This window comes from Citrus clementina, unplaced genomic scaffold, assembly GCF_000493195.1.
Source record: "Citrus clementina cultivar Clemenules unplaced genomic scaffold, Citrus_clementina_v1.0 scaffold_7, whole genome shotgun sequence".
Taxonomy (NCBI): domain Eukaryota; kingdom Viridiplantae; phylum Streptophyta; class Magnoliopsida; order Sapindales; family Rutaceae; genus Citrus; species Citrus x clementina.
Window position 1 is genome coordinate 599,134 of NW_006262075.1, and position 23,503 is coordinate 622,636.

The following is a 23,503-nucleotide window of genomic DNA, read 5'->3' on the forward strand; positions in this document are numbered from 1 at the left end:
ACAACTGTTGCACCTCAAATCACATCTCAAGTTCACCCAACGTATTGTCCCTTGGCCTTAGGGTCGGTGATAGACTCTAATCATGTCTAGAAGATTCAGAACTTGAAATATTAATTGAAAATTTTGATTTGCCGCGCACAGGCACAACTGACGGACTAGTTCAACTATCTTAATGAATTTGGAATTGGGCAACATGACTTGGAATCAATTAAGATGATCAAAACAAATACAGATCTTACACTTAGCCCTACAATATGAATAACTCGATGAAAACAGTGTCGACTCTAAACTAGCAAAGCAGTAAGGCAAAGGTGGCCGGCAGGAGTGAAGGCATTTGATTCGCAACCTATGAAATGACTTTTACATTACCAATCAACACTAATGAAATAACTGCACCCTTTAATTATGGAAGTTCAACTTAATTACGCAGATAGCAATTATCTCAGCCCACGGTGTACCTAAGACTCCCAACGTCTCAATTCTCGCATAGACAAGATTACATCTCAGGTAGGGGGAAAAAAACTGCTATCTTCTCTTCCATTTCATTTTTTTAGTTTTTTGGTCTTCTTTAAAGATTGAACCAGGTTTGAAAGGCCATTATTCTCCTCAACTTCTTTAGATTGAATTCCCTCATCTTTTTTTGGCTCGGAGGGCAGCTGAATTTGCTTGGATTTCATCTTGAGTGATTTAACTAATAAAGAAACCTCATGGTTCTCTCTCTTCAAGGATGACACATCAGACTTCATGTGTCTGTGCCTGTCAGGGTCATCGGATGGCATTTGAGCATTTGTTGGTATCTTAGTAGACTCTCTGATCACCTGCTCTCGCTGGTCGCCCTTCTGCTTCTTCTGTGCTATCTGCCGAGCATAGGCTGCACTCCTGCAATACCAAACTCAGATCTTCAGCACCCAATACTACAATCCTATTTATGAACTAAGCAGGCATTCATCATAGAAAAACTTCAGGATCTTTTAAAGAATTGTAATAGGCTAATTAATTCATAAGGGAAATGATAGATTGAACGAACAGCATCATCAAACACAAGAGGTCACTCGGTTAATACACATACTGCTCGAGTGACAATCAATGTAAATCCTGCCCTGGAAAGAAATAAATTGGTTTATGCCCTATAGTATTTCATACCTTTTGAACTGTGGATCAGTGGGATCTAAGGCAAAAAGAGGAGAAGTAAACAGAGCAGAAAACCGAGGATCATCATAATCAGCAGTGGGTATTTTATCCTCATCTGGAACTTCTTTTCCCTTTTTCCCTTTGCGCTTCTTAGGTTTCATGTTGTATCCTTTAAGACCATTCTCTGCACCCTTGTCATCAGCAAGTAATAACTCAAGCTCTGCCGTGCTTGCAGTTGCTTCCTTATCTGTATCTTGCCGTTCCTTTTCTTCTCTTCTATGATTACCCCCAGCCTCCTCACCCTTTTTACCTTTAGGCTCCTCAACAAAGAAATCATCTGGTTCTTCAATTGCTTCACGATCTGTATTGCTAGCCTCATCTTCTGATGAGTACTTTGATTTATTTTTCCTAGCCTTCTTCTTCTCACGTCTTTTTCTGAGATAAGCTTCCCAAATTGTTTCTGATTTCTTATCCGTCTTTTCTAGAATGCGCTTGCTTATATCCTCCAAGCCAGTATTGAAAGTGACCTCCATATCCTGGCCATCATCCTCACCATCTTCATCAGAACCATCACCAGATTCAAGTAAAGCACGGTACTTATCTTGTTTTTTACTCTTTTTATCAGATTGCTCGTCTGCAATATTATCATCTTCATCATCAGTTTCACTCTCATCAGAAGCCAAAAATTCCTTCAACTCCAATTCAGCCACCTATATAAAAACAAAACAGGAATCAGTATAGAAGAAAAGCATAAGGACATAAATAAAATCTAAAGAGTTGGAAAAGTGTAAACAACTATCACTGTTAAACTACCATTCCTCAAATTACAGAAAGAAATAAACTTCATATTACATTAGGCTGAAATTTCACCAGACACAGCAGAAGAATCATCAGAAGTAGCAGTTGTTGGAATCCAGATCAAGCTACTAACCTGATCCGCATTAAATTTTCGTTTCAAGGTCTTTACACGATCTGGTTCATCATCATCCCAAGAAAGTTGAACATTGCTATGCTGCAATGCTTTTGTAAAAAAATCTAGACCACCATAATTAGCAGGTGCCTGAACAAAAACAAGGAAATCAACAATTTATAAATGTAGCTTTATCTCCTCTAAGTACCGAGGTCTACAAAAACAAGTTGTGATATATGAGAAAAATTCAGCCAAGCAGGCAACATGTATTTGCTGCTATGATGCTACATACTTTTATTCCTTGAAGACAGAGCATTCAAAACCCTACTTTCCATATCGACATAACACATAAGCTCCTTTTAATCTTAAGGACAAAATAAGTACCTCTGTTGCAACATCTCGTGGTGGATATTTAAACTCCATAGTGTCGGGAATAAATCTCAAATCAAGCTTGTTTGAAGATCTTTCAAACTCAACACCATCACAAGCTCTGTAAAGGTAATCTGCTGTTGCACTAGAATCACATTCCACTACAGCATAGTAGTACCTGAGAGTAAATCACAGGTACATTATATGAATACTTCAAGATAGAAAGGACAAATAAAAAAAATAACATCTATTTGCAATGTAGCAGCTTAAAGCAGTTATTTGGATCGACCATGAGTTAAGATGACTCTTTTCATAACAAAGACACTATTTTGTTTCATATCTTGAGGCAAGGACAAGATAAGGAGACTCTTCCTGCCCCAAGCATCATTTCCAGTAAGCAAAACTATACTCCATTGATAATTCAATCTGCATACCCAAATTCTCAGATATTGAACAAAATAGCAAAATTTTAAAAGTAGTAATAATAATAAAATTAATATTATTATTATTATTATTAATATTGATATTATTATTATTATTATTATTATTATTACTACAAATTTGACACAACAAGAATTTGAACAAAAACGCATAAAAAACAGAAATTTACAATAAATCACCTTAGTCTACTTTTCTCATAAGCACGTAATTTCTCCTCATCAATTTCATCATTATCCTCGTCGTCACTGTTCTCATTTTGACTATCGAATAGACCAACAGGACCACGAACTTCTTCCTCTTTCATTCGCTGAATCCCAAACTCAGATGGATAGACTGCCACAGATAAAATTTGTCCATCTTTCGGCAGAAATGAGCTCAATATTACAAGCAAATCAACCGCCTACAGTTACAACAACAAAAACTTGACCCTAAGACACAAATATTACAATAATTATCTAACTCGTTTATGTATGATGTACCTTAACATGTCTCCAGTCCATATTAACAATAGCAAGCCTGTGAGTTTCGTTGTCAATTTCTGGTATAGCTTCTTCCTGGTAAGTAAGATAAACTATTTCAATAAAAACATTCGATTTGAAGATTCTACAGTATCAATTTAAAAAAAAATTATACCTCTTCTTCAGGACCTTCATCAAAATCAACATCTTCCTCTTCGTCATCAGTAGTGCTCTCCGACACGTCGTCATCATCTTCCTCCTCAGTCCCACTTCCCGAAGACACGTCAGCAGCTTCTTTCAACTCACTTTCGCTATCAGTCTCGTTTCTTCTCTCTTCTTCTTCAATTTCTTCATCTTCATCGCTTTTTTTATCTTCCTCTTCAATTCGGTAATAATGTTGCAGAGAGCTTTTCGACGTTTTTAGATTCTTCTTAGGCTTGCCTCTTTTGTCGAACGGCGCCGTTGATGAAGCGAAATTTTTGTCGGTGAACATGCGGTCGAATCGGGAGTCAATAGCGACTTTCGATTTTTGCTTCGGAACATTCTGGAACCTGGGGTCCGAGTGTACGGACGCAAATCGAGAATCTGTGATGATCTTTTTGTTTTTGTTGTTGTCTGAGCCATCCTTTGACCTGTTTTTCCTTTTGTTTTTGTTTTTGTTTTTGTTTTTGGTGCCCATGGTGAATTCTGGGGTTTGTGTAGCTGAGAATAGGGTTTTAGATGTGGATGACAACAGGTGTTTGGACGCGGGAATTAATGCAACCAACACCGGTTTTGTTGAAACCGCCAAGGCTAAGATTATTCTGGGGGTGGATTTAGTAAACTTTTGACAGTTTTTTTTTTTTTTGGAGTAGAGCTTTATTCTAAAATTTTTTTAACTCCATTTAAATTTTATTTCCTATAATACCCCATTTAATTTATAAAATACTAACCATTTATTAAAATCAACCATCTTACAATAAAATTTTACTGTAAACAAAGAAATTTTTTAATTTTTTTATTAATATAAAACTTAAATTTTTTAATTATTTTCTTTTTATTAGATGGTTTCTATTTCCATGATCCTAAACTCTATAAGTTTTAAAAAAATAAATATAAATATAAATTATTAAATGAAATGGAATGGATGTAAACAAATTTTTAAAGTAAACTACAATAAAGTTTATTTAAAATAATAAATAATCTAATTTGTATTTAATTATTTAGATAATTTCAATCAAAAATAAATTTTATGAAGGTTTTAAAGCATGTCAAAAGGTTTTTTTTTTTTTAAGTTTCATTCCAACGGACTATGATAGTTGGGTTTTGATGCATCACATGTATTAGGGTCGAAGGACTTTAGACTATATTTAGGAGTAGGATAAAATGTAAGATTATACTAATTTTTTGGACATTATATTTATCCCATATTTGGCAAGCCCACTTGGATTGGATTAAGTTGACTAAATTTAAATTTAACTCTACCATCATAGGATTAGTTGTCCTAATTCGCATGGGTTTAAAGAGGATTAGACTAAGAGTGTTTGTCTCTTTATGACATCTTATTTATTTATTTATTTATATTCATTATTCCATAAAAATTAAGTAATTTTTTTTTATTTTACCTGTGACATTTTCTTTCATTTATTTATTTGTACTAATATTTAATGCTAAAATAATTAGGTGTGGTGTATTATACGTATTAACAAAATTATGATTAAGAAACATGCCATTTATCATTTGATTATTATGTAAAATATTTGATAAATAATTATTTTTATAATTAATTGTTTTAATTATATTTTATTTAATAGGCAACAATATACATCACATATAAAAGTATGTAATTTGAATAAATTTAATTGTTCCTTTTAAATACTATTTAACTTCACTTATATTTAATTTAACATACTCTAATCATCAAACACAAACTATTTCTAATTCTTAATGGTGGAATTAGAAGATGAACACTTAAATCTTTAGAAAGTATCCAATATCAGTAAGCATGTCACAGTGATTATGATGCCAAAAAAGGGTTGCATCTACAACAATATCCGCTATAATGTTTGAGTACATAACATAAGACGATATTCAATCACAGATAAGCCTAAAATTTAAGGAAAAAACCCAGCAAATTATTTCATATTTTTTCAATAGATTTGACGAATAATTACCTTGTAGCATTGCTAAATAACCTTAAGAAGCACTACTACACAATTACTAGACTTGGTCAGCGAACTTATTACAATCTCATCACTGTCATACTGTCAAGTGAACTCGGCCTCTTTAAATACTCTTCTTATGTAGGTACACACAAACCAAATTTAAGAGCTAAAAAATAGTATTAAGTCATACTTTTGTTGTTGAATTTTCAGTGACTTCACCAAGGAAATGCACTAAGTTCAAATTACCATGATAAAACATGCCACGATGCTGAATGGGTCATCACAATTCATAAAGACAACAAAACCGAAATATGGAAACTGTTCCTCAACATTACTTTGAATATAATTTCATGACCATTTTATGAGAGTATAAAGTTTCCCATCAATCTGAGTCATAGAAATTTGAAACATGACATTTAATATGAAAGAAGGAATGCAAAATGAGCAATACATGACATACAATATGATACGACCTCCAATCAATATTTGTCAGTATCACGAGGTTTCCACCTTTCGAGCAAGTGTGAACTCCACAAGAACAGAGAGAAAATAATAGAGATAAGAAAGAAAGAAACTTTTGTGTATTATATTCTTGTTTTGCTCACGCCTTTCCACTTTACATTAATCCTTTTCATTCTACCACTTTTTGTGTAACTAACCAATTGCAATAATAAAACAAAGATAATAAAAATCATAGCTGTCCTCATGAAATAATTCTCCCGAATATTCCCCTAGGTGATATAGTCCTTGAGATATTCTGGAGTTTTGCGAGCACGAGCTGGCCGTTGCAATGTTTGCTCCACTTCCTGCATTTCAACTACAGGGCCATCTTCCAGCTCCCTTACTTTAATGGGCCAGGATGTATCACTCCCCTCCCCTTGAGAATGAACCTCGTCTTCAAGGTTAAACTTTGGGTACAGTCTGCAGAACTCAGCAAGGTCTTCCCAAGTTGAATTCTCAGGAGCATAGCCAGACCACTGAACCAAAATTTGATAATGCTTTTTTCCTTGTTTTAATATGAATCGGTCAGCAAGTATAGCTATAGGAGTAGAGACAGGCTTATTGTCAATGGTATCTGGAGGCAAAGAGGCAACATAAACAGTCGAGTTTCCCACATAAGGTTTGAGTGCTGAGATGTGAAATACCATGTGAACTTTGCATCCTTCAGGCAATTGCAGCTTATAAGCAACAGCTCCGATTCGTTCTGATACTCGGAAAGGGCCATAATATCGTTTAGCCAACTTTTGAGAAGCACGCTTAGCCACTGAAATTTGTTGATGAGGTTGAAGGCGGACCGAAACAAGATCATCAATCTGTAACTGGAGTTCTCGTCGATGGGCATTGGCTTTTTGTTCCATACGATGCTGAGCTTGAAGTAAATTAGTTTTTAAAGTTCTCAACAATTCATCTCGCTCCAACAACAGATCTTCTAAGGCTTGAACCGAAGTAGAACCTTTTGTATATCCAGGAATTGTGGGGGGTAATCTTCCATAGAGTGCTTGAAAAGGTGTCATCTTCAACCCACTGTGATAGCTTGTGTTGTAACAAAATTCAACCCAACCTAACAAGCTTAACCATGACTGCGGTTTGTCTTGAGTAAAGGCTCTTAAGTACTGTTCGAGGCCATGATTCACTGCCTCTGTTTGGCCGTCAGTTTGAGGGTGATAAGCAGTACTATGCCGCAATGTAGTGCCACTGAACTCAAATAGTTTTTGCCAAAAATTACTCATGAATATAGGATCTCGATCTAATATTATTGAGCTTGGAAACCCATGTAACTTGACTACCAAATCAGCAAAAAGATTGGTTGTTTTGCTGGTTGTGAACTGAGATGGCAGTGCACCAAAGTGGGCTGATTTCGTTAAGCGATCCACTACCACCAAGATTACCTCGAAGCCTTTAGAAGTTGGCAAGCCTGTAATAAAATCCATAGTCAAAGCATCCCAAACAAGTGAAGGAACGGGTAAAGGTTGAAGTAATCCAGCAGGTGCTTGAGTAGAATTTTTAATTTGCTGACATGTAAGACGGGCAGCAATGTAGTTCTCAACATCAAAGCGCATTTTCGGCCAAAAAAAAGTAGAAGAAAGCCGAACTAGGGTGCGTTTCAAGCCTGCATGCCCTGCCATGGGGGATTCATAGAATTCCTTAAGAAGCGTGCTCTTTAATTTGGAGTGAGGACTGACGTAGTATCGATGGTTGTAAAGTAATAGTCCCTCACGAACCGAGAAGGCTGAAGAAAGTTCTCCCGTGGCAAACTTGTTATGAAGTAACAACAGATCAGGCAAGGACGAATTGTCATCATGCAAAGTGGTTAGGATATCCACGGTTGGCTTCGAGATTATAGAGAACAACTCAGCTTGAGAATTTATGGAGTCGGAAAATTGATCCGCATGTACTTGAGATAAGGCATCAGCAACCTTATTGGAACTTCTCGGCTTATACTCAATTCGAAAATGAAAACCCAACAATTTCTTGATGTAAGCTTGTTGTTCAGGAGTTTAAATTACCTGGTGAAACAACTCTTTAATGCTTTTATGATTGGTTTGAATGATGAAAAAGCGACCGAGTAAGTATTGGCGTCATTTTTGTACAGCAACAACAATCGTGTGCAGTTCTTTGATATAAGTCGAGGCAACCCGCAATCGAGGACCCAACTTTTGACTAAAATAAGAAATGGGATGACCCTATTGCATCAATACTGATCCAATTCCAATATTAGAAGCATCCGTCTCTATAACAAATTCAAGCTCAAAATCGGGTAAATGCAATACCAGGGCAGCCACCATTGCATTTTTTAAAGTCATAAAGGCATCCGAAGATGCTGGAGACCAATGGAATGCCTTTTTACACAATAAATCTGTCAATGGAGCCGCAATTGAAGCATAACCTCGGATAAATCATCGATAATAGCCTATGAGCCCGAGAAAGCCTCGTAGTTGCTTAACAGTCTGCGGCAATGGCCATTCCACCATGGCTGTAATTTTTTTAGGGTCTGCTTGCACTCCTCCAGCAGTCACTATGTGGCCCAAATAATCAATAGCTTCTTGGCAAAATAGACACTTCGACAACTTGACATAAAACTGATGTTCTTGCAAACGAAACAAAACATATTCCAAGTGATTGACATGAGCAGTCAATGAAGAACTATAAACCAAAATGTCATCGAAAAAAACAATAACAAATTTGCGTAAGTAAGATGCAAATAGTTGATTCATAGTTGCTTGAAATGTCAAGGGGGCATTAGTTAAACCGAATGGCATGACCAAAAATTCGTAATGCCCCTCATGAGTACGAAATGTTGTTTTATAAGTATCTCGCTTATGAACTCGGATCTGGTGGTAACCAGCTCTCAAATCCAGCTTGCTGAAAATCCATGCTCCTCCTAGCTCATCAAATAATTCATCAATTGTGGGAATAGGAAATTTATCCGGCACTGTGACTGCATTCAAGGCTCAGTAATCAACACAAAACCTGTATGTGCCATCCTTTTTCTTGACCAACAAAACGGGAGAGGAGAAATGGTTGTGGCTTGGCTTTATTATCCCATGTTCTAACATTTCCTTGACTAGTTTTTCCATTTATGTTTTTTAAAAATGAGGATATCTATAGGGCCTCACATTCACTGGCTTTGAAGTAGGCAGGAGGTGAATTTTATGGTCAATGAGTCTATGAGGAGGTAGACTCGTAGGTGGGGAAAATAAGGTTTTATATTGTTGAAGGAGAATGATGATTTGTTCGGGTAATTGGGTGGGAAGGTGAGGTTCCAAGAGTGAAAAATTTGTGTCGGAAGCAAGTGTGTCATTAATAATGGGATGCGACTCAAATAATGAATGCACGGCATCTGTAGATAACAAGGCATGAAATTGATGGAAGGAAATCATATTAGGGGTTTGGATGGGGTCACCTTGTAAAATGATTGGATTGCCCTCCCAACAAAATTTCATAGTTATTGCACGGTAATCTGTAGATATTTTACCAAGATGTTAAAGCCACTTGATTCCCAGGACAGCATCGGGACCTTCAATTGGCAATATATAGAAATCCAACTTGAAAGTGTGACTCTGTATCACTAGTAGCACTTGAAGACATTGAAAATGGCAAATTAAGAAGTCGCCATTACCAATATAAACCCGAAAAGCAGGGATGGATTGAATTTGCAGGCCAAGTCGTTCTGCCCATTGTGGTTTGATGAAGTTGTGTGTACTGTCACTATCTATTAAAACATGTAAGTGTTGGCGGCCAATTTCGCCTAGTACCCTCAAAGAACGTGGGTTAGATTGCCCAGCTAGTGCATTTAAGCTGGATATATCAGCTGTCACAACTTCCTCTGTTTCTTCAAGCAAGGGAGACTCCTCCGATGGTTCACTGTCATCATCATTTGTGCCTAACAACAAGAGAAATTTACTACAGCAATTATGGTTTGCACTATATTTCTGGTCACAATTGTAACACAACCCCTTGTTTATTTTTTCTTTCAATTCCACTGGGGAGAGACGACGGATGGGAAGGGCTGGAGTGGGTAAAAGTGGCGGTGGTGGTATTGGTTTTGGGGTAAGTAAAAGTGGCGGTTGGGATGATGGTTTTTGAGTAGCAAAACTGGCATGTGGATAAGTGGAAGGAAATTTGTTGTGGACATGGTGAGTGAGAGCAGGGGTGGTTTGTTGTGGTTGAGGAGTAACAGCGTTCCATTTTGTCCAAGAACGGCCTGAAATTTTTTATTCCTCAGATTTAGCTTTATATGCTCATGCTAGAGTAAAGGCTTCCATGAGGGACGTGGGTCTCCCAAACAACAACTCTCGCCGAATGTCAGGTTTTAAGCCAGTGATAAAGAAACTAATTAGTAACGGCTCGGAAATGCCCGTGACTTTATTCATCAACTCTTCAAAGGCAGATTGAAACTCTGCGACTGTAGATGTTTGTGTGAGCTTGGACAAATTGCCCTGATGATCTTCATACATAGAAGCACCAAAACGTTGTTTGAGATTGATTAAAAAACTTTGCCAAGTGCTCAATAGATTGTTGGCTTTCATCCACTGAAACCATGCAGCAGCTTTTCCTTCCATGTGAAAAGAAACAATACGTAACTGTAGATGATCCGGAGTGCCATGAAAATCAAAAAATTCATTGATTCGAAAATCCCATCCATTTGGATCAGTACCATCAAACTTTGGAACCTCCATTTTCATGGAGCGTAACAGAGGTGAATTATCCGTACTACTAACAAGAGTAGTGGACTGTGTTGGGAAAGTCGTCGACGATGTCGGAACCGTAGTCGAAGATGACGGTGTTGACACCGGAGGACGGGATAAATCTGCTGAAACTCCGATAGAACTACTGATATGAGATCGTAACTCCTCAAAACGAGAATCAACCGTGGACATATATTTTTGGAGGTTTTGATGAACAGCCAGTGTGTGGCTTTCAAGAAGTGTTTGCATCTTAGAAATAATCTCAGGATCCGTTGTGGCCTCTTGGTTGGTCATTTTTGCAGAGAAATAGGGAGTAGACGACAGAGAATGACAAAGAGCAAAAAAAAGGCAATGAAAGCACCAGTTGATACGACCTCCAATGAATATTTGTCAGTATCACGACGTTTCCACCTTTCGAGCAGGTGTGAGCTCCACAAGAACAGAGAGAAAATAATAGAGATAAGAAAGAAAGAAACTTTTGTGTATTATATTCTTGTTTTGCTCACGCCTTTCCACTTTACATATATCCTTTTCATTCTACCACTTTTTGTGTAACTAACCAATTGCAATAATAAAACAAAGATAATAAAAATCACAGTTGTCCTCGTGGAATAATTCTCCTGAATATTCCCCTAGGTGATATAGTCCTTGAGATATTCTGGAGTTTTGCGAGCACGAGCTGGCCGTTGCAATGTTTGCTCCACTTCCTGCATTTCAATTGCAGGGCCATCTTCCAACTCACTTACTTTAATGGGCCAGGATGTATCACAATATGCAACAAATTGTTAACTAATATAAAACAACATAACATGCAATATTTCACTCAAAACATTAAACAAAGTGACGTTATATATGCAAAAAAAAAAAAAAAATTGTCAAAATGAAACTGGGGCAAATAGTAATAGGTTTAGTATGTCGACCATTATATCCAATGGAAGCATCGATGTCGTCGTTTGCTAGACTTCGATCACGGGATTCCTGAGTTTGAGTGTAAGAAATTTCGATGGAATTTTGCCGTTAGGGTTTAAGGAAATGAGATGCCTTGATGATAATTGCTGCTTGGCCGCGGGAACTAATGCGACCAACCGCCGCAGAAACATGGGCTGAGCCCAATTGGCGTTCTGGGCCTGCTGCATTTTAGGCCAGCCTGAAGAAAATTTTCTTTTAACAAACATAAAGAATTTTTGAAGTTCAATACGTTTCATTCCTGTAGTGAAGAGTAATGCTAGAGTCTAGACCATAATTAATCTTTTAGAGATTTCATGTCAACTGATGCCATATATTATCATGGTTAAATAAGTAATTATTTAAGTTATAATAACATATAGTTTAATTTAGCTGATTACTAGAGTCGAATCTTAAAAAAAAATAGGCATATTTTTAGGGGAAAAAAGAATATATTACATGAAATAAGTTCACGAAAATGAGATAACTTCATGAAAAATCCTTTTATATGTCTAAGCGCTTTGTTATAGAGCATTATCAAAATCCCCATCATATCGTTTGTTAAGAAACCGACCACTATAACTAATAGGAAGCTTAAAAACCAATCTTTGATTACAGAAATAACGACTCTGATGGCTGAATCCTAACCGCCTCAATCTTCATTCTTTTACAAAATTGTAGGGCCACTTTGCTATAATGCAAACAAATGCTTCTTGATTTTTATTATTAGTATTTTTTCCTCACGAGCTCTCAGCGGATAATTAATTAATGAATTTCAAGGCCAAAGATGGATGTGACAAAGATTTGTCTCGTAGCAATGCTAGAATGCTTAGAATTTAAGACTTCATAATTACCACTTTGGTTAACAAATTCGTTTATTGGGGCCACATTCTCATCCTGTCTAGAGAAAATCTCTGCCACTATAAATACCATTGTTAAGCTTCATTATCTCCACAAAAAAACCCAAGTTAAGAGCAAAAAAGAGGTTTAATTATCATGGCATTTCGAGTTGCATTCTTGACCTCACTCCTCATACTTTCAATGTCTTCATCAGGAAATGCACTGAGTTTGAATTACTATGAGAAAACATGCCCTGATGCTGAGTGGATCATTGCGGCTGCTGTCAAGGCTGCAGCTGCAAAAGATAAAACTGTCCCTGCAGCATTACTTCGGATGCATTTTCACGACTGTTTTATTAGGGTATTAAGTTTCCTATTGATCTCACTCGTTAAAATTGATTTTTTATTTTTTTTTTGACGATTCAAAGTTCATTTTGGTCTAAATCGCTTGCATTTCTTTTCTGTTAAGGGATGTGATGCATCAGTCCTGTTAAATTCAAAGGGGAGCAACAAGGCAGAAAAGGATGGACCTCCTAATGTTTCTTTGCATGCATTCTATGTCATTGATAACGCAAAGAAACAAGTAGAAGCATTGTGCCCCGGTGTTGTCTCGTGTGCTGATATTTTGGCATTGGCCGCCAGAGATGCTGTTGTCCTCGTAAGATACTGCAACTAATATACTTTCTATTAACCAATTAATTTTTCCCCTTAAAATTGATCATCTTTGGATTGCTTATTTGATTTAATCTCACAGTCTGGAGGTCCAACTTGGGACGTGCCTAAAGGAAGAAAAGATGGAAGAACATCCAAGGCTAGTGAAACAGTACAATTGCCCGCTCCGACCTTCAACATTTCTCAATTACAGCAGAGTTTCTCCCAGCGAGGTCTATCAATGGAGGACCTAGCAGCTCTTTCAGGTAAACATGCCCCACCTGCCACGGTCATCCATATAGCAAATTGCATTTATGAGCAGACAATGACAATGTTTTGGTTATGACTCTTTTGTAGGAGGGCATACTCTAGGATTTGCTCACTGTTCCTCCTTCCAAAGCAGAATAAACATGAACAATGCCGACCCTACAATAAATCCTTCATTTGCAGAGAGCTTGAGGAATATTTGTCCAATCCACAACCAGGCAAAGAATGCTGGTGCTAACATGGATGCTTCTTCAGCAACTTTTGATAATACATACTACAAGCTTATCCTGCAGGGAAAGAGCTTGTTTGCTTCAGACCAAGCTCTGCTCAGTCACCCAGAGACCAAAAATTTAGTTTCTAAATTTGCCAGCTCACACCAATCTTTCAATGAAGCTTTTGTGAAGTCTATGATCAAAATGAGTAGCATCAATGGAGGACAGGAGGTCCGGAAAGATTGTAGGGTGGTAAACTAAGGATCAGTATCTTAGCTTACAGATAGCTCCAGTCAATCTCACAGTAAGAAAGCAGGAAAATCCATAAACAGGCTGGATTTGTTTTGATCTACTGGTACTTGATGGACTGCACAAGTAGATGCCTGTCCAACTTGCATTGATATGGTTGAATGACAACCATAATATTGTAGTAATAATTTTAAGCATAATATATAAGAGTAGGATATAAACTAGATTATGTTGCAACCTGATAGCATAAATAAACATTTATCAAAATTCAACAGAGTACGCTTAAAAGTTGCAAACACATGCGTATGTCTCACACTGTAGTCTAGTTAGGAAGTCGAATTCCGAACAAATAAAAACTTGAATTCAACTTCTAATCTCCTCAGATACTCTCCGGTGGATTATGCATTCAAAGATAACATATCTTACAGTCCATGACATGCAGAAGTCGTCCTAAAACATCAGTCATCTCACAGTGGAAGTCGAAGTTTCCTGTGCCGATAATATGAAAGAATGTAAATAAGAGTTGCAGTAAACTCACAGGTGCTCATCCATGCATTTAGTATTTGGTTACCTCAGGTGATTCATGATTCAACACAATCTCTGCCAATTGAATGTTTCCATTTAGCTCCCGAGCTTTATAATGTGGCAAGAATGAAAAGCCATCAACAAGCTTCACACACTTCAATCCCCATTTCACCATCAAGAACTCAATAAGATGATGCCCACTGCAGTGTGCCAGAAACAGAAAGAATTAAGTAAAGATTGGATGAGGGGAAAAAAAAAACATCATTACCAGTAGATTGTGCAAACCACAATCTGAGCAGACAGAAGAAATAAGAGTACCTTCGATTATGATAAGTTGTAATGAAGACTGATCCTGGAGAACTCTGGAGCAGATATGTGATGGTGGCAAAGAGGTCATCAAAGGCTTACCAGCAAAACCAGAAACAACATTTCAGCTTGAGCCAACAAATCAAATGGGAAGAAGAGAACAGATCAAGATTTCAAAAGCACAAATTTTACCACTTGCATCATAAAATACATCAGCCCCCAGAATAATATTGGGATTTAAATCGAATATAGATGCATCCCAAAATCCCCATGTCAGTCCCATTACCTACAGAATATAACATGCTACTGAAAAACAACTCAAAAGGCAACATTTTTTTTTTCATCTTTCAATGCGAAGACAAGCAGTAAACTGGCAGGGTAAATATGTGAAACAGTTAAAAATTGCAATAATTTACTCTACAGTTCAATTTATTCATTTCGCAGACTCTTCTCATGTTCTTCAGCACCTGCAATGGAAAAGTAAAAGAAAAATTAAATTAAATTAAATTAAATCAAGGCAAGAAGTAACTACATTCTTGACAAATTAATTAAAGTACCAAGTTATGTATTTACATTCATAATCTGCTTCTTCAACAGAATTCACCAACGAGCTGAAAGCAATTATAACTTGCGCTTTCAAAATGGTAAAAGCACTTTAATTAATATCTACTTTTTTTTTTAAGATAACTGCTTTTAGGTGCTTTTACTTGATTAAAAAAAAACACAAATAAATACAATGAAAAAACTTAAACATTTAAATTTTAATGAAACAGGTCCCCAATAAAGGAGAAAAAAAAAAGAAATTTAAAGGATATAGATACCTCTATCCTATTGGAATCATCAGTAAGAGTGACATTCGATCCCACTTTTGCTGCTACCAATCCAGGCAATGAAGTTCCTGCACCGAGCTGCAAAACTAGCAATCATGTAAACAACATTTATCAACACGATTATTGATTAATGATAAGCTGAATGAGGATCGGAATTGCATATGCCTCAACTACGTTCGCCCCGGAAAAGCGATATCTCTGTTGCCAAACATACTCCGCCAGGATAACACTACAGGGCCATACGAACAGCCCGTATTCTTCTTTCATATTCTGATCAGCGATAGCGAACAACAAACAAACAAACCAATAAATAAAATATAAGAGAAACAGTGATCGAACATTTTTGGTCTTTGATAATTTTCTCAAAAGAGAAGTACCTCAATGATAGCGATAGAGAAGGAGGATTTATCCGATTCATCGACGAAATAATGCTGAGATACCGTGGTCATGTGCTTATCGGTCATTTCATCCTCGTCCTTTTCAGAACCAACTTCCCTCATCCGGTGGCGCTTAACCTAGGCGCCAACTGAGGTGCTATGCTTTCTCTGATCTATCGATTAAAATATTTTTTTTTATAAAAAAATTATTTCTTGATCAAATTATACGTATACATACATATTTACGTATAACTTATGTCAACTTTTAACTAATTTTTCATAACCCCTTTTCTAAATAATTCATTTATGTTTTTTTTTAAAAAAAAAAAACTGAAATTGAGCCGATTAGTAAATCTCAGTTTTAAATTGAATTATTGTCATCCATCATTATCCTTCTTATGTCTCTTATCCGATAAGTACTTTCGGCCCAGAGAATTATCAAAAGCCTAGAGTTCAGTACGCAGCAGACTACAAAACTTTTGTTGCATCGATCGAAAATCAACGGTCAAGACCAAGGCCCCATCTAATGAGGCAGAATCAACGCGCCAAAATGGACAATGGCCCACGCCTAAAGCAAACACACCGATTTCCTACGCACGTCGCTCCCATGCAATCACTGTCCACCTGTCAATTCACTGATTTAACTTTGCACCCTCCCTTTCGATCGAGAACCAGCCCCAATCTTCTCCTTCACTTAAGCAAACCAAAAGTAAAGCCCTCAGTGCAAGCACTCGCTCTACTCCAATGGCTTTCGCTCACTACTTGACTGCTGTTCGCCCTGTTCCCGTTGTCACCTCAGAACAGACTAACATTTCAATATTGCCGTTGTTCACTTCTTCTTCTTCTTCGTCTTCTTCAGTTAGCACTCAGTCTTTGTTTTCAAAGGCTCGAAAGCTCTCTCTCTTTCCTAGATTCCGCAGAATCGGACATAAAGGTAATTGCATCAGCTTATAAAAGTTTGATTATTTTATTAATGTTTATAGTTAGTTTGTCGAGGATTTATAGATAGATATTGAGAATGTTGCTGGGTCTAAGAGTACTACTCCTGAGAATAAGTTTTAAGTCACAGTTTGACGATAATGTTTTGTCAGTTTTGACGAATTCTGATGGGAAGTGAAGTCATGGACTTTAAAATCCTATTTGGATTATTTATTTATTGCTGAGGAGGGCACTGATCATGGCCACCCCTCCACATGTAGAATTGTAATTTCTTAACTTGAAATATGTCTGTGCAGTTCATGTTATGAAGGTAATTTACTACTTCTGCAATAAAGAAGCTCACTTAGCACTTCAATTAATAAATGAATGGAAAGTAACATCTCTAGGGCAGGAATAAAATTTGCTGTAGCAGATCGACTTAGGTCTGGTTTCTAACTGCCACGCTTCAGCTTAGTTTTGAAACCACCCCAGCTATATTGTGTGGTAAATACGGTGCTTAAAGATTTTCAGTCTTGTAGTGTCTCGGGATTTGTATTCTTTCTTTTAGGGCTAGTGATTCATGGCAGCTGGGGATTAAAGCCACAGCACTCAGTTGCAAACAGGCCCATATTTTACCTCAATTTACTTGCTACATATATTGTGCATACTGCATCAAAATGATAGCACAAGAAGTAATTGCGGCAAGGCGACTTTATATGATACTTTTAGAAGAAAATAAAAGCAGAAAGGAAGATATTGCTGTGAAGTTTCTTTTTCATTAAGTAGTCATTTGAATTGCTTTGTTTTGTTTAAGATGCTCTGATTTTCCTGTTGCCTGCTGATGATATTTATCCATACTTGGTGATTTTCTAGCTGCAATGTTTTCTTCTTATCTCATTGCAAGTAATTTTGAAAGTTAGAGAATGTATGCCCTTTATTTTTCTCTAATGACACTGTTTTTTAAAATCTGATTTCCATCAGCCAAGGTTAAGTCTCCAGAATCTGAAATCAACTCAGTTGCAGAAGCATTTACTAATTTCAAGCATCTTCTCCTGCCGATCACAGACCAGAATCCATATCTCTCTGAAGGAACAAGACAGGTGACTTTTCTTTATAGACACTCTTATGTTAAACTTATTTTCTTTAGAAAAATTACTTCAATCTCATGTGATCTTTGGAGATATTTTTTCTTATGTTCATGTTAAATATTTGTTGGAATTTAGACGCTTGGTACCTTTCCTATTGCAAGTATTCATGTCAGTTGTTAGGAGTATGAATGTGGTGCGATTTTGTTTTAAGATTCTGATGGTATATATGTGAGTTTCTGGTTGTAATGGGATTTGAGATATTGGTTCTCCTGTAATTTGAAACCGTAGAGTAGAGTCTTTCATAATGCTGATGACAGAGCAAAGTCTTTCATGACAAAATGGGAGGATCGCCGACCTCTAGCTTTGTCAAGTCAATGTCGAATCTAATTTTGTATTGTTTGCATGTTGCAACCATCTCACACATTGGTTTAATTGTTTCTAAAAGGCAGCTGCAACTACTGCTGCTTTAGCAAAGAAGTATGGAGCCGACATCACTGTTGTGGGTATGTAAGCTGGCCTCTGTTGATACCATTTTGATATATGCTAATGAGTGCAACTAAGCAGTAGAGACAAGTCTACTCTAACAGCCCAGTTTAGTAAATGATTCAAGGGAAATGGAACTTTATGTTCTTTGCAGTTATAGATGAAAGGCAGAAAGAATCGCTGCCAGAGCATGAAAACCGGTTGTCTAGCATCCGCTGGCACCTCTCTGAAGGTATGTACGCAACTTTGTGCTTTCGTAAACATGCCAGAGTATTTGTCTTTATCATGTGGAAATATGTTTCTTTATGACCCAACTACTGAGTTGCATAACTGTATTGATACAAAAATAACAATAACAATATATGTTTATAGGTGGATTCCAGGAATTCAGATTGTTAGAGAGACTTGGGGAAGGAAGCTCCAAGCCCACAGCTATCATTGGTGATGTTGCTGATGAATTGAATTTAGATTTAGTAATCATAAGCATGGAAGCCATCCATTCGAAGCATGTAGATGCAAACCTTCTTGCTGAGTTCATTCCATGCCCTGTCTTGCTTTTGCCATTGTAAATGTTTGCTTTTGCAAAACCCAAGCACCAACTGAATCGTGTTGCAAAATGCGGGTTTCCCTTGACGGGCATCTATGATCATAGAAGACAGAGTTTTAGCTTGTTGGACTCTGTTTGTGTCTGGCCCGTTCTGAATAAGACCATTGGCACAAGGGAAAGGCCGAGGCTCAGACTCCTGCTGTAAATTTTAGTTTCGTTCTTGATTTGGCTTTTCTTGTGTGAATGTTATTTACCCCATTATCGAGTAATCATGGTGTGGACAATCCACTTTTCTGATTCATGTTTTGAGACACAGCATGGTTGGTATATGATAAAATTAGAATTTTGGTGTCTCTGACTTTCAGATTTCATAGTAACGTTTAGGATTGTACACAATTTTACTCCCTTTTAAATCTGGATTATGCAAGTCAATGCATTTTGGTTATCTGTCTGTTTGTACGTCCACCGTCAAAGCCCATGGACAATAGTTGTCAAACATACCCTACGTGTCGTCTGGCCCGGAATTAGAAAGTATTTTGAAACACAACTTTCCCGTCATCCCGTGCATCGGAGGAGCATGAACTTTGAATCAGAGAAAAGCTGCGCGTTGGCTTCTGTTTGGTGTTTATTCTTCATTTTTCCTGTTTCCCCTAGAAAGTAGAAACGCTAATCCAAGTATCCCTCTTTCTATTCACTTTTAAGACCAAACTCAGTGTTCAGGTCCATGAAAACGTAAGGAGAATGTTTTCTCTTAACTGAAATTTTAATTTGTAAGCATGCCGGGCGAATTATAAGCGCTTTTATTCGCGGCGAGGGCGAGCTCTAAAATTGAGAAATTCCGCCGAAAGTTGATGGTGAAAGCCCATCTTCGACTGTAGAAGCACTTTTACTTGCAACACCAGCTTCAAAGAGTTGGATTATTGGCACCCCTCCAAAATCCTCTTAAACCCCCACTATGCATTTTTAATTGTAGCCTTCGATATAATTACATTAAGAGACACAAACATATCTAATTAAACCCACATATATAATACTGGTAATTTTTCTTTTGCTAAAAATTAATTCTTTGTACAACCTGATAAGTGTTACTACCCGGTATTCTTTACTTCATTTTGAACGCCCCTTGCCATTATACACATTTTTCTTTTCTAAATATTAATTAAATTAGTTTATTTAAATAAAAAACTGAAACTGTTTTCATTCCTTCTCCAGGCCGTAGTATGGCTTAGAGTGCATGTGCATTCGCCAATGACAGCATGGTGAAGAACCCAATACTAGATTGAATTTCTTTTGTGTTTATAATAAAGCCATAACAAAAGTTTCAGATCTCCAAGAGGTTGAAAGCATCTACAGTTGTTTATAAATAGACTTAATTGAGGGGACAATAACTAATGAGAAAAAAATTGTTTTTACAAAAAAGTAAACTAGTAAGAAGAATATGTTTAGTATAACTATAGTAGTGTTTTTTTTTAAATCTAAAGTATAAATAGATCTAAATTAATTTGAATTTTAAAAAAACTTGAATATTTAAGGGTGTTTGTTTTTTAACTTAATGACTTAAAGTGATTTAATTTAATTAATTAAGTTAATTAGAAGTGCTTATTTTTATAATAGGACTTTTCAAATAATTTTGACTTAATAAGATAACCAATTTTTTTGGCTTTTTATTGAATAAAGAAATATGAATCAATCACTAATTTCTAATGTCAAAAATATCCCTAATTAATTGTTTATTTTTCATGTCTATCCTTTCTCGGTTTGTTTCTTCTATCAAATTCTTGAATCTTCCATTATTGGTAATCAAAAGTTTTATTTTGAAACTTTTTTATGTAATTATATAATCGGTTTTTATAAATATATATATATATATATATATTATAATTCCAAAATCATTATGTATTCACTTGAACGTGGTTTTACTTATATATGATAAAATATTATACCATTTATATTTGACATTCAAATTTAATAAGGATACAAATATAAAAGTATATATTTTTAGTTCTTAAAGTTGAAAAAACAAATAACTTAATACTTGTTTTCAGAGATTCGGGGAAAAAAAAAAAGCAAACATATCAGACAGTTCTCTTCAAATTTTATACCAATTCGGCTCTATTTAGATTTTGGATAAAAACAAATGCCATCTAAATCTGAATAATAGTTTTTTTTTTTGTTTGAATCTCCGAAAATAGGTACTAATTCATTTTAAAAAAAATTAAAAAAATCTTAGATCAAGAAATTTTACATTTGCACCTTTACATAATTTTAATGTTAAACAAATAATAGAAAAAACTTAAAGAACATAAATAATATAGCATTTTATTATTTCATACATTATGTTCAAATGAATACAAGTCTTTAATATCCTAAACTAGAAAATGTTGATCAATTTTATTGTAGTTTATAATGTTTTATATGAAAAATATTCATAAAAAAATTATAAAGCTAAATGATGTTAATTTGGAAAAAAATAAAAGGATCAAAAATAAAAATATTCTTCTTTACTATTACAAGCTATAGAGATGAATGATAATGGTAATTAGTAAGTTTAGTTTGGGTAAAGATGAAAATAAATTAATTTGAATAGGGATGTTTTGGAGAATATATTGCAATGATGACTTTTATATTAAGTAAAAAGCTAAAAAAATTGGCTTAATAACTTAATGATTGAAAATTTTTATTAAGTTAAAAAAATAAATAGACTTAACGGTTTAACTAGTTGAAATTAAGTTAATTAAATCATTAAGTTAAAAAAAAGAACTGTTGATATGGGGTTTGAACAATATTAAGAAAATTAAAAGAGTGGGATACCTATGATTAATAGTTTTTAATTAAGCTAATTTTTATAATTATTGGAGGCGTCATAGAAAATTTATATATTTTAATGGGGTAAATATGCAAAAGATATTTCGAGGGATGCCAATAGAAGCCTCAAGATATATTGCAAGGAATCTTATACGCGTTCGGGCCATAGCCCAGCACCAGCAGCAAGTTAGGAAGACCACGTGACAAACTAACAACCCTCTTTGTTGGTAAAGACCACTCGTGTGATAGTCAATCAAGCGTGCGAATAATGGAAGGTTCTTTGCTCTTTTTTTTTCTTTTTCTTTTTTACCATGTTCTTGTTCTATTTTATGAAAAATGCGATAATATTATATATTATATATATAGACACACACACTCGACAAAAAATGCACTTGGTGGGTTATTCTTTCACGTATCTAAAATGAAACGGGTAGTATATATATAGCATAGCATAAATATGAATTTCTTGGGCTCTTTGATATAATTTAGATTTAATTCTTCAAAAAAAAAGTTGTTCTTGGATTTAAATCAACTTTAATTTACAACTTTTCTTTTAAAATTACTTTGTAAATTTTTTAGAGAATGTATTTGGGGACCTATCAAAAAATAGAGAACAAAACAACATTTGGTTTTGTCAAGAGCAATTCTTTAATATTAAGAGTAATAATAGAGCCACAAACTCTTGTACAAATTTAGTTTGTACAAACTCATGTGGCATGATAAGATTGGTTGAATTAAATATCATTTGGCCCACATGATTTGTTTTTATTATTTTATATTTTTATTCAACCAATAAATTAATGCCACGTCAGTTTGTACAAGATAAATTTGTGCAAAAGTTTGTGGCTGTATCATCACTCTAATATTAATAATATATGGCGTACAAATAATGTAAAAGCAAAACAGCTTGTATTTCCCTTTCAATGTTTGAAACTGTCTACTGGAGAAAGGAAAAATAAGTAAAAATTTATGAAAATAACCATAAAATTTTAGTATTTTCTAAATTTAACCCCTAACTTTTTTCTTATCATAATTAGCCAAAGACTAAACTTTTGGTCCAAAATACCCCAGTCAAACTAGCCTAAGTCGTTCTTCTCACCTCACCATCGTCGACAACTTCCTGTCAAATCTCTCCTGAAAATCATTCCTCTCACCGAAATCTCTCTCACTGCAATGCAATCCACCCATCTTCAATGACTTCCTGTCAAATCTCTCAACAAAATTGTTCTCGTCACCCAAATCACTGGCATTAACTGTGCAATGAGAAGAACCAAGGTGAGCTATTTTCTTTATGCTTTATTTCATTAGTGAAGAATGAAATTTGAGAGTAATGTTGGTAGTAATTTGAGAGTAATTGTGGTGTTAGCGGTTGTTGTGGTGGTGGTTGTTGGAGAGTGTGCAATGGGCTAGCCATCGCACAAAATTTGGGTGCAATTGTTGCCCTCGCACCAAAACACAGTTCTTGTACTTTTTCTTTATCTTAATTTTTATTTTATATTATTATTATAATAATTTTATAAAATGTTATTATGGATACATGGTAAAAAATAAATTGGCAAAGCGTAATTCACCCACATCGAGGAAGGATACGAGCCTGATGAAGTTAGGTTTTGAAGATCATTTCTTCGGGCTGTATAACAGAAATATCAAAATTTAAAACAGTCGTTAAAGTTATCTAGAGTATTAATGCGAAAATAATTATTGTTATCAAAAGTGATATTTTCATGCACTTCATAGATCTGGAGAGTTATGCATTCAATAGTGTTCAAATTCACAACATATTCTTAGGCAAGTAACACATGAAGAAACTGATAAAAAT

The 23,503-nt window shown here is 35.5% G+C and overlaps 4 protein-coding genes across 5 annotated transcripts; 2 read left to right on the forward strand and 2 right to left on the reverse strand.

Moving 5' to 3' along the window:
- Positions 1–85: 85 nt before the first annotated feature.
- On the reverse strand, positions 86–4,055 carry LOC18036854 (pre-rRNA-processing protein ESF1). Its single transcript, XM_006425318.2, has 7 exons — positions 3,485–4,055; positions 3,331–3,405; positions 3,031–3,251; positions 2,426–2,588; positions 2,063–2,191; positions 1,144–1,841; positions 86–879 (listed from the first exon to the last, which is right to left on the reverse strand). The coding sequence occupies exons 1-7, from the start codon at positions 3,986–3,988 to the stop codon at positions 543–545; spliced, it is 2,127 nt and encodes a 708-aa protein (XP_006425381.1). The 5' UTR covers positions 3,989–4,055; the 3' UTR covers positions 86–542.
- An 8,511-nt stretch (positions 4,056–12,566) lies between these two features.
- Positions 12,567–13,963, forward strand: LOC18036684 (peroxidase 64). The gene is made up of 4 exons (XM_006425319.2): positions 12,567–12,787; positions 12,896–13,084; positions 13,181–13,343; positions 13,435–13,963. The coding sequence occupies exons 1-4, from the start codon at positions 12,584–12,586 to the stop codon at positions 13,815–13,817; spliced, it is 939 nt and encodes a 312-aa protein (XP_006425382.1). The 5' UTR covers positions 12,567–12,583; the 3' UTR covers positions 13,818–13,963.
- An 84-nt stretch (positions 13,964–14,047) lies between these two features.
- LOC18035902 (methyltransferase-like protein 23) lies at positions 14,048–16,135 on the reverse strand. Of its 2 annotated transcripts, XM_006425321.2 has the most exons (8): positions 15,844–16,135; positions 15,632–15,736; positions 15,458–15,544; positions 15,053–15,103; positions 14,829–14,922; positions 14,649–14,733; positions 14,377–14,530; positions 14,048–14,294 (listed from the first exon to the last, which is right to left on the reverse strand). In XM_006425321.2, exons 1-8 carry the CDS (start codon positions 15,964–15,966, stop codon positions 14,268–14,270), a joined length of 726 nt encoding a protein of 241 aa, XP_006425384.1. In that variant the 5' UTR covers positions 15,967–16,135; the 3' UTR covers positions 14,048–14,267. The 2 variants fall into 2 exon arrangements, with proteins under 2 accessions (XP_006425384.1, XP_006425383.1); XM_006425320.2 differs by lacking the exon at positions 14,829–14,922 and having other exon boundaries at positions 15,058–15,103; positions 15,844–16,134.
- A 330-nt stretch (positions 16,136–16,465) lies between these two features.
- LOC18037516 lies at positions 16,466–19,232 on the forward strand. The gene is made up of 5 exons (XM_006425323.2): positions 16,466–16,777; positions 17,743–17,861; positions 18,295–18,352; positions 18,487–18,564; positions 18,705–19,232. Exons 1-5 carry the CDS (start codon positions 16,588–16,590, stop codon positions 18,899–18,901), a joined length of 642 nt encoding a protein of 213 aa, XP_006425386.1. The 5' UTR covers positions 16,466–16,587; the 3' UTR covers positions 18,902–19,232.
- The last annotated feature ends 4,271 nt before the right edge of the window (positions 19,233–23,503 follow it).

Bases quoted from the DNA above. Each gene is read 5' to 3' on its own strand.
- LOC18036854 (XM_006425318.2), bottom strand. From the start codon at position 3,988: ATGGGCACCAAAAACAAAAACAAAAACAAAAACAAAAGGAAAAACAGG. The intron at 3,406-3,484 runs GTATAATTTTTT...CTTACTTACCAG, and splicing joins ATGAAGGTCCTGAAGAAGAG to GAAGAAGCTATACCAGAAAT. The intron at 880-1,143 runs GTATGAAATACT...TTGGTATTGCAG, and splicing joins ACTGATCCACAGTTCAAAAG to GAGTGCAGCCTATGCTCGGC.
- LOC18035902 (XM_006425321.2), bottom strand. From the start codon at position 15,966: ATGAGGGAAGTTGGTTCTGAAAAGGACGAGGATGAAATGACCGATAAG. The intron at 14,531-14,648 runs GTACTCTTATTT...GGCACACTGCAG, and splicing joins ACAACTTATCATAATCGAAG to TGGGCATCATCTTATTGAGT. The intron at 14,295-14,376 runs GTAACCAAATAC...TTATCGGCACAG, and splicing joins TGAATCATGAATCACCTGAG to GAAACTTCGACTTCCACTGT.
- LOC18037516 (XM_006425323.2), top strand. From the start codon at position 16,588: ATGGCTTTCGCTCACTACTTGACTGCTGTTCGCCCTGTTCCCGTTGTC. The intron at 17,862-18,294 runs GTGACTTTTCTT...TGTTTCTAAAAG, and splicing joins TCTCTGAAGGAACAAGACAG to GCAGCTGCAACTACTGCTGC. The intron at 18,353-18,486 runs GTATGTAAGCTG...TGTTCTTTGCAG, and splicing joins AGCCGACATCACTGTTGTGG to TTATAGATGAAAGGCAGAAA.
- LOC18036684 (XM_006425319.2), top strand. From the start codon at position 12,584: ATGGCATTTCGAGTTGCATTCTTGACCTCACTCCTCATACTTTCAATG. The intron at 12,788-12,895 runs GTATTAAGTTTC...TTTTCTGTTAAG, and splicing joins TTCACGACTGTTTTATTAGG to GGATGTGATGCATCAGTCCT. The intron at 13,344-13,434 runs GTAAACATGCCC...ACTCTTTTGTAG, and splicing joins GGACCTAGCAGCTCTTTCAG to GAGGGCATACTCTAGGATTT.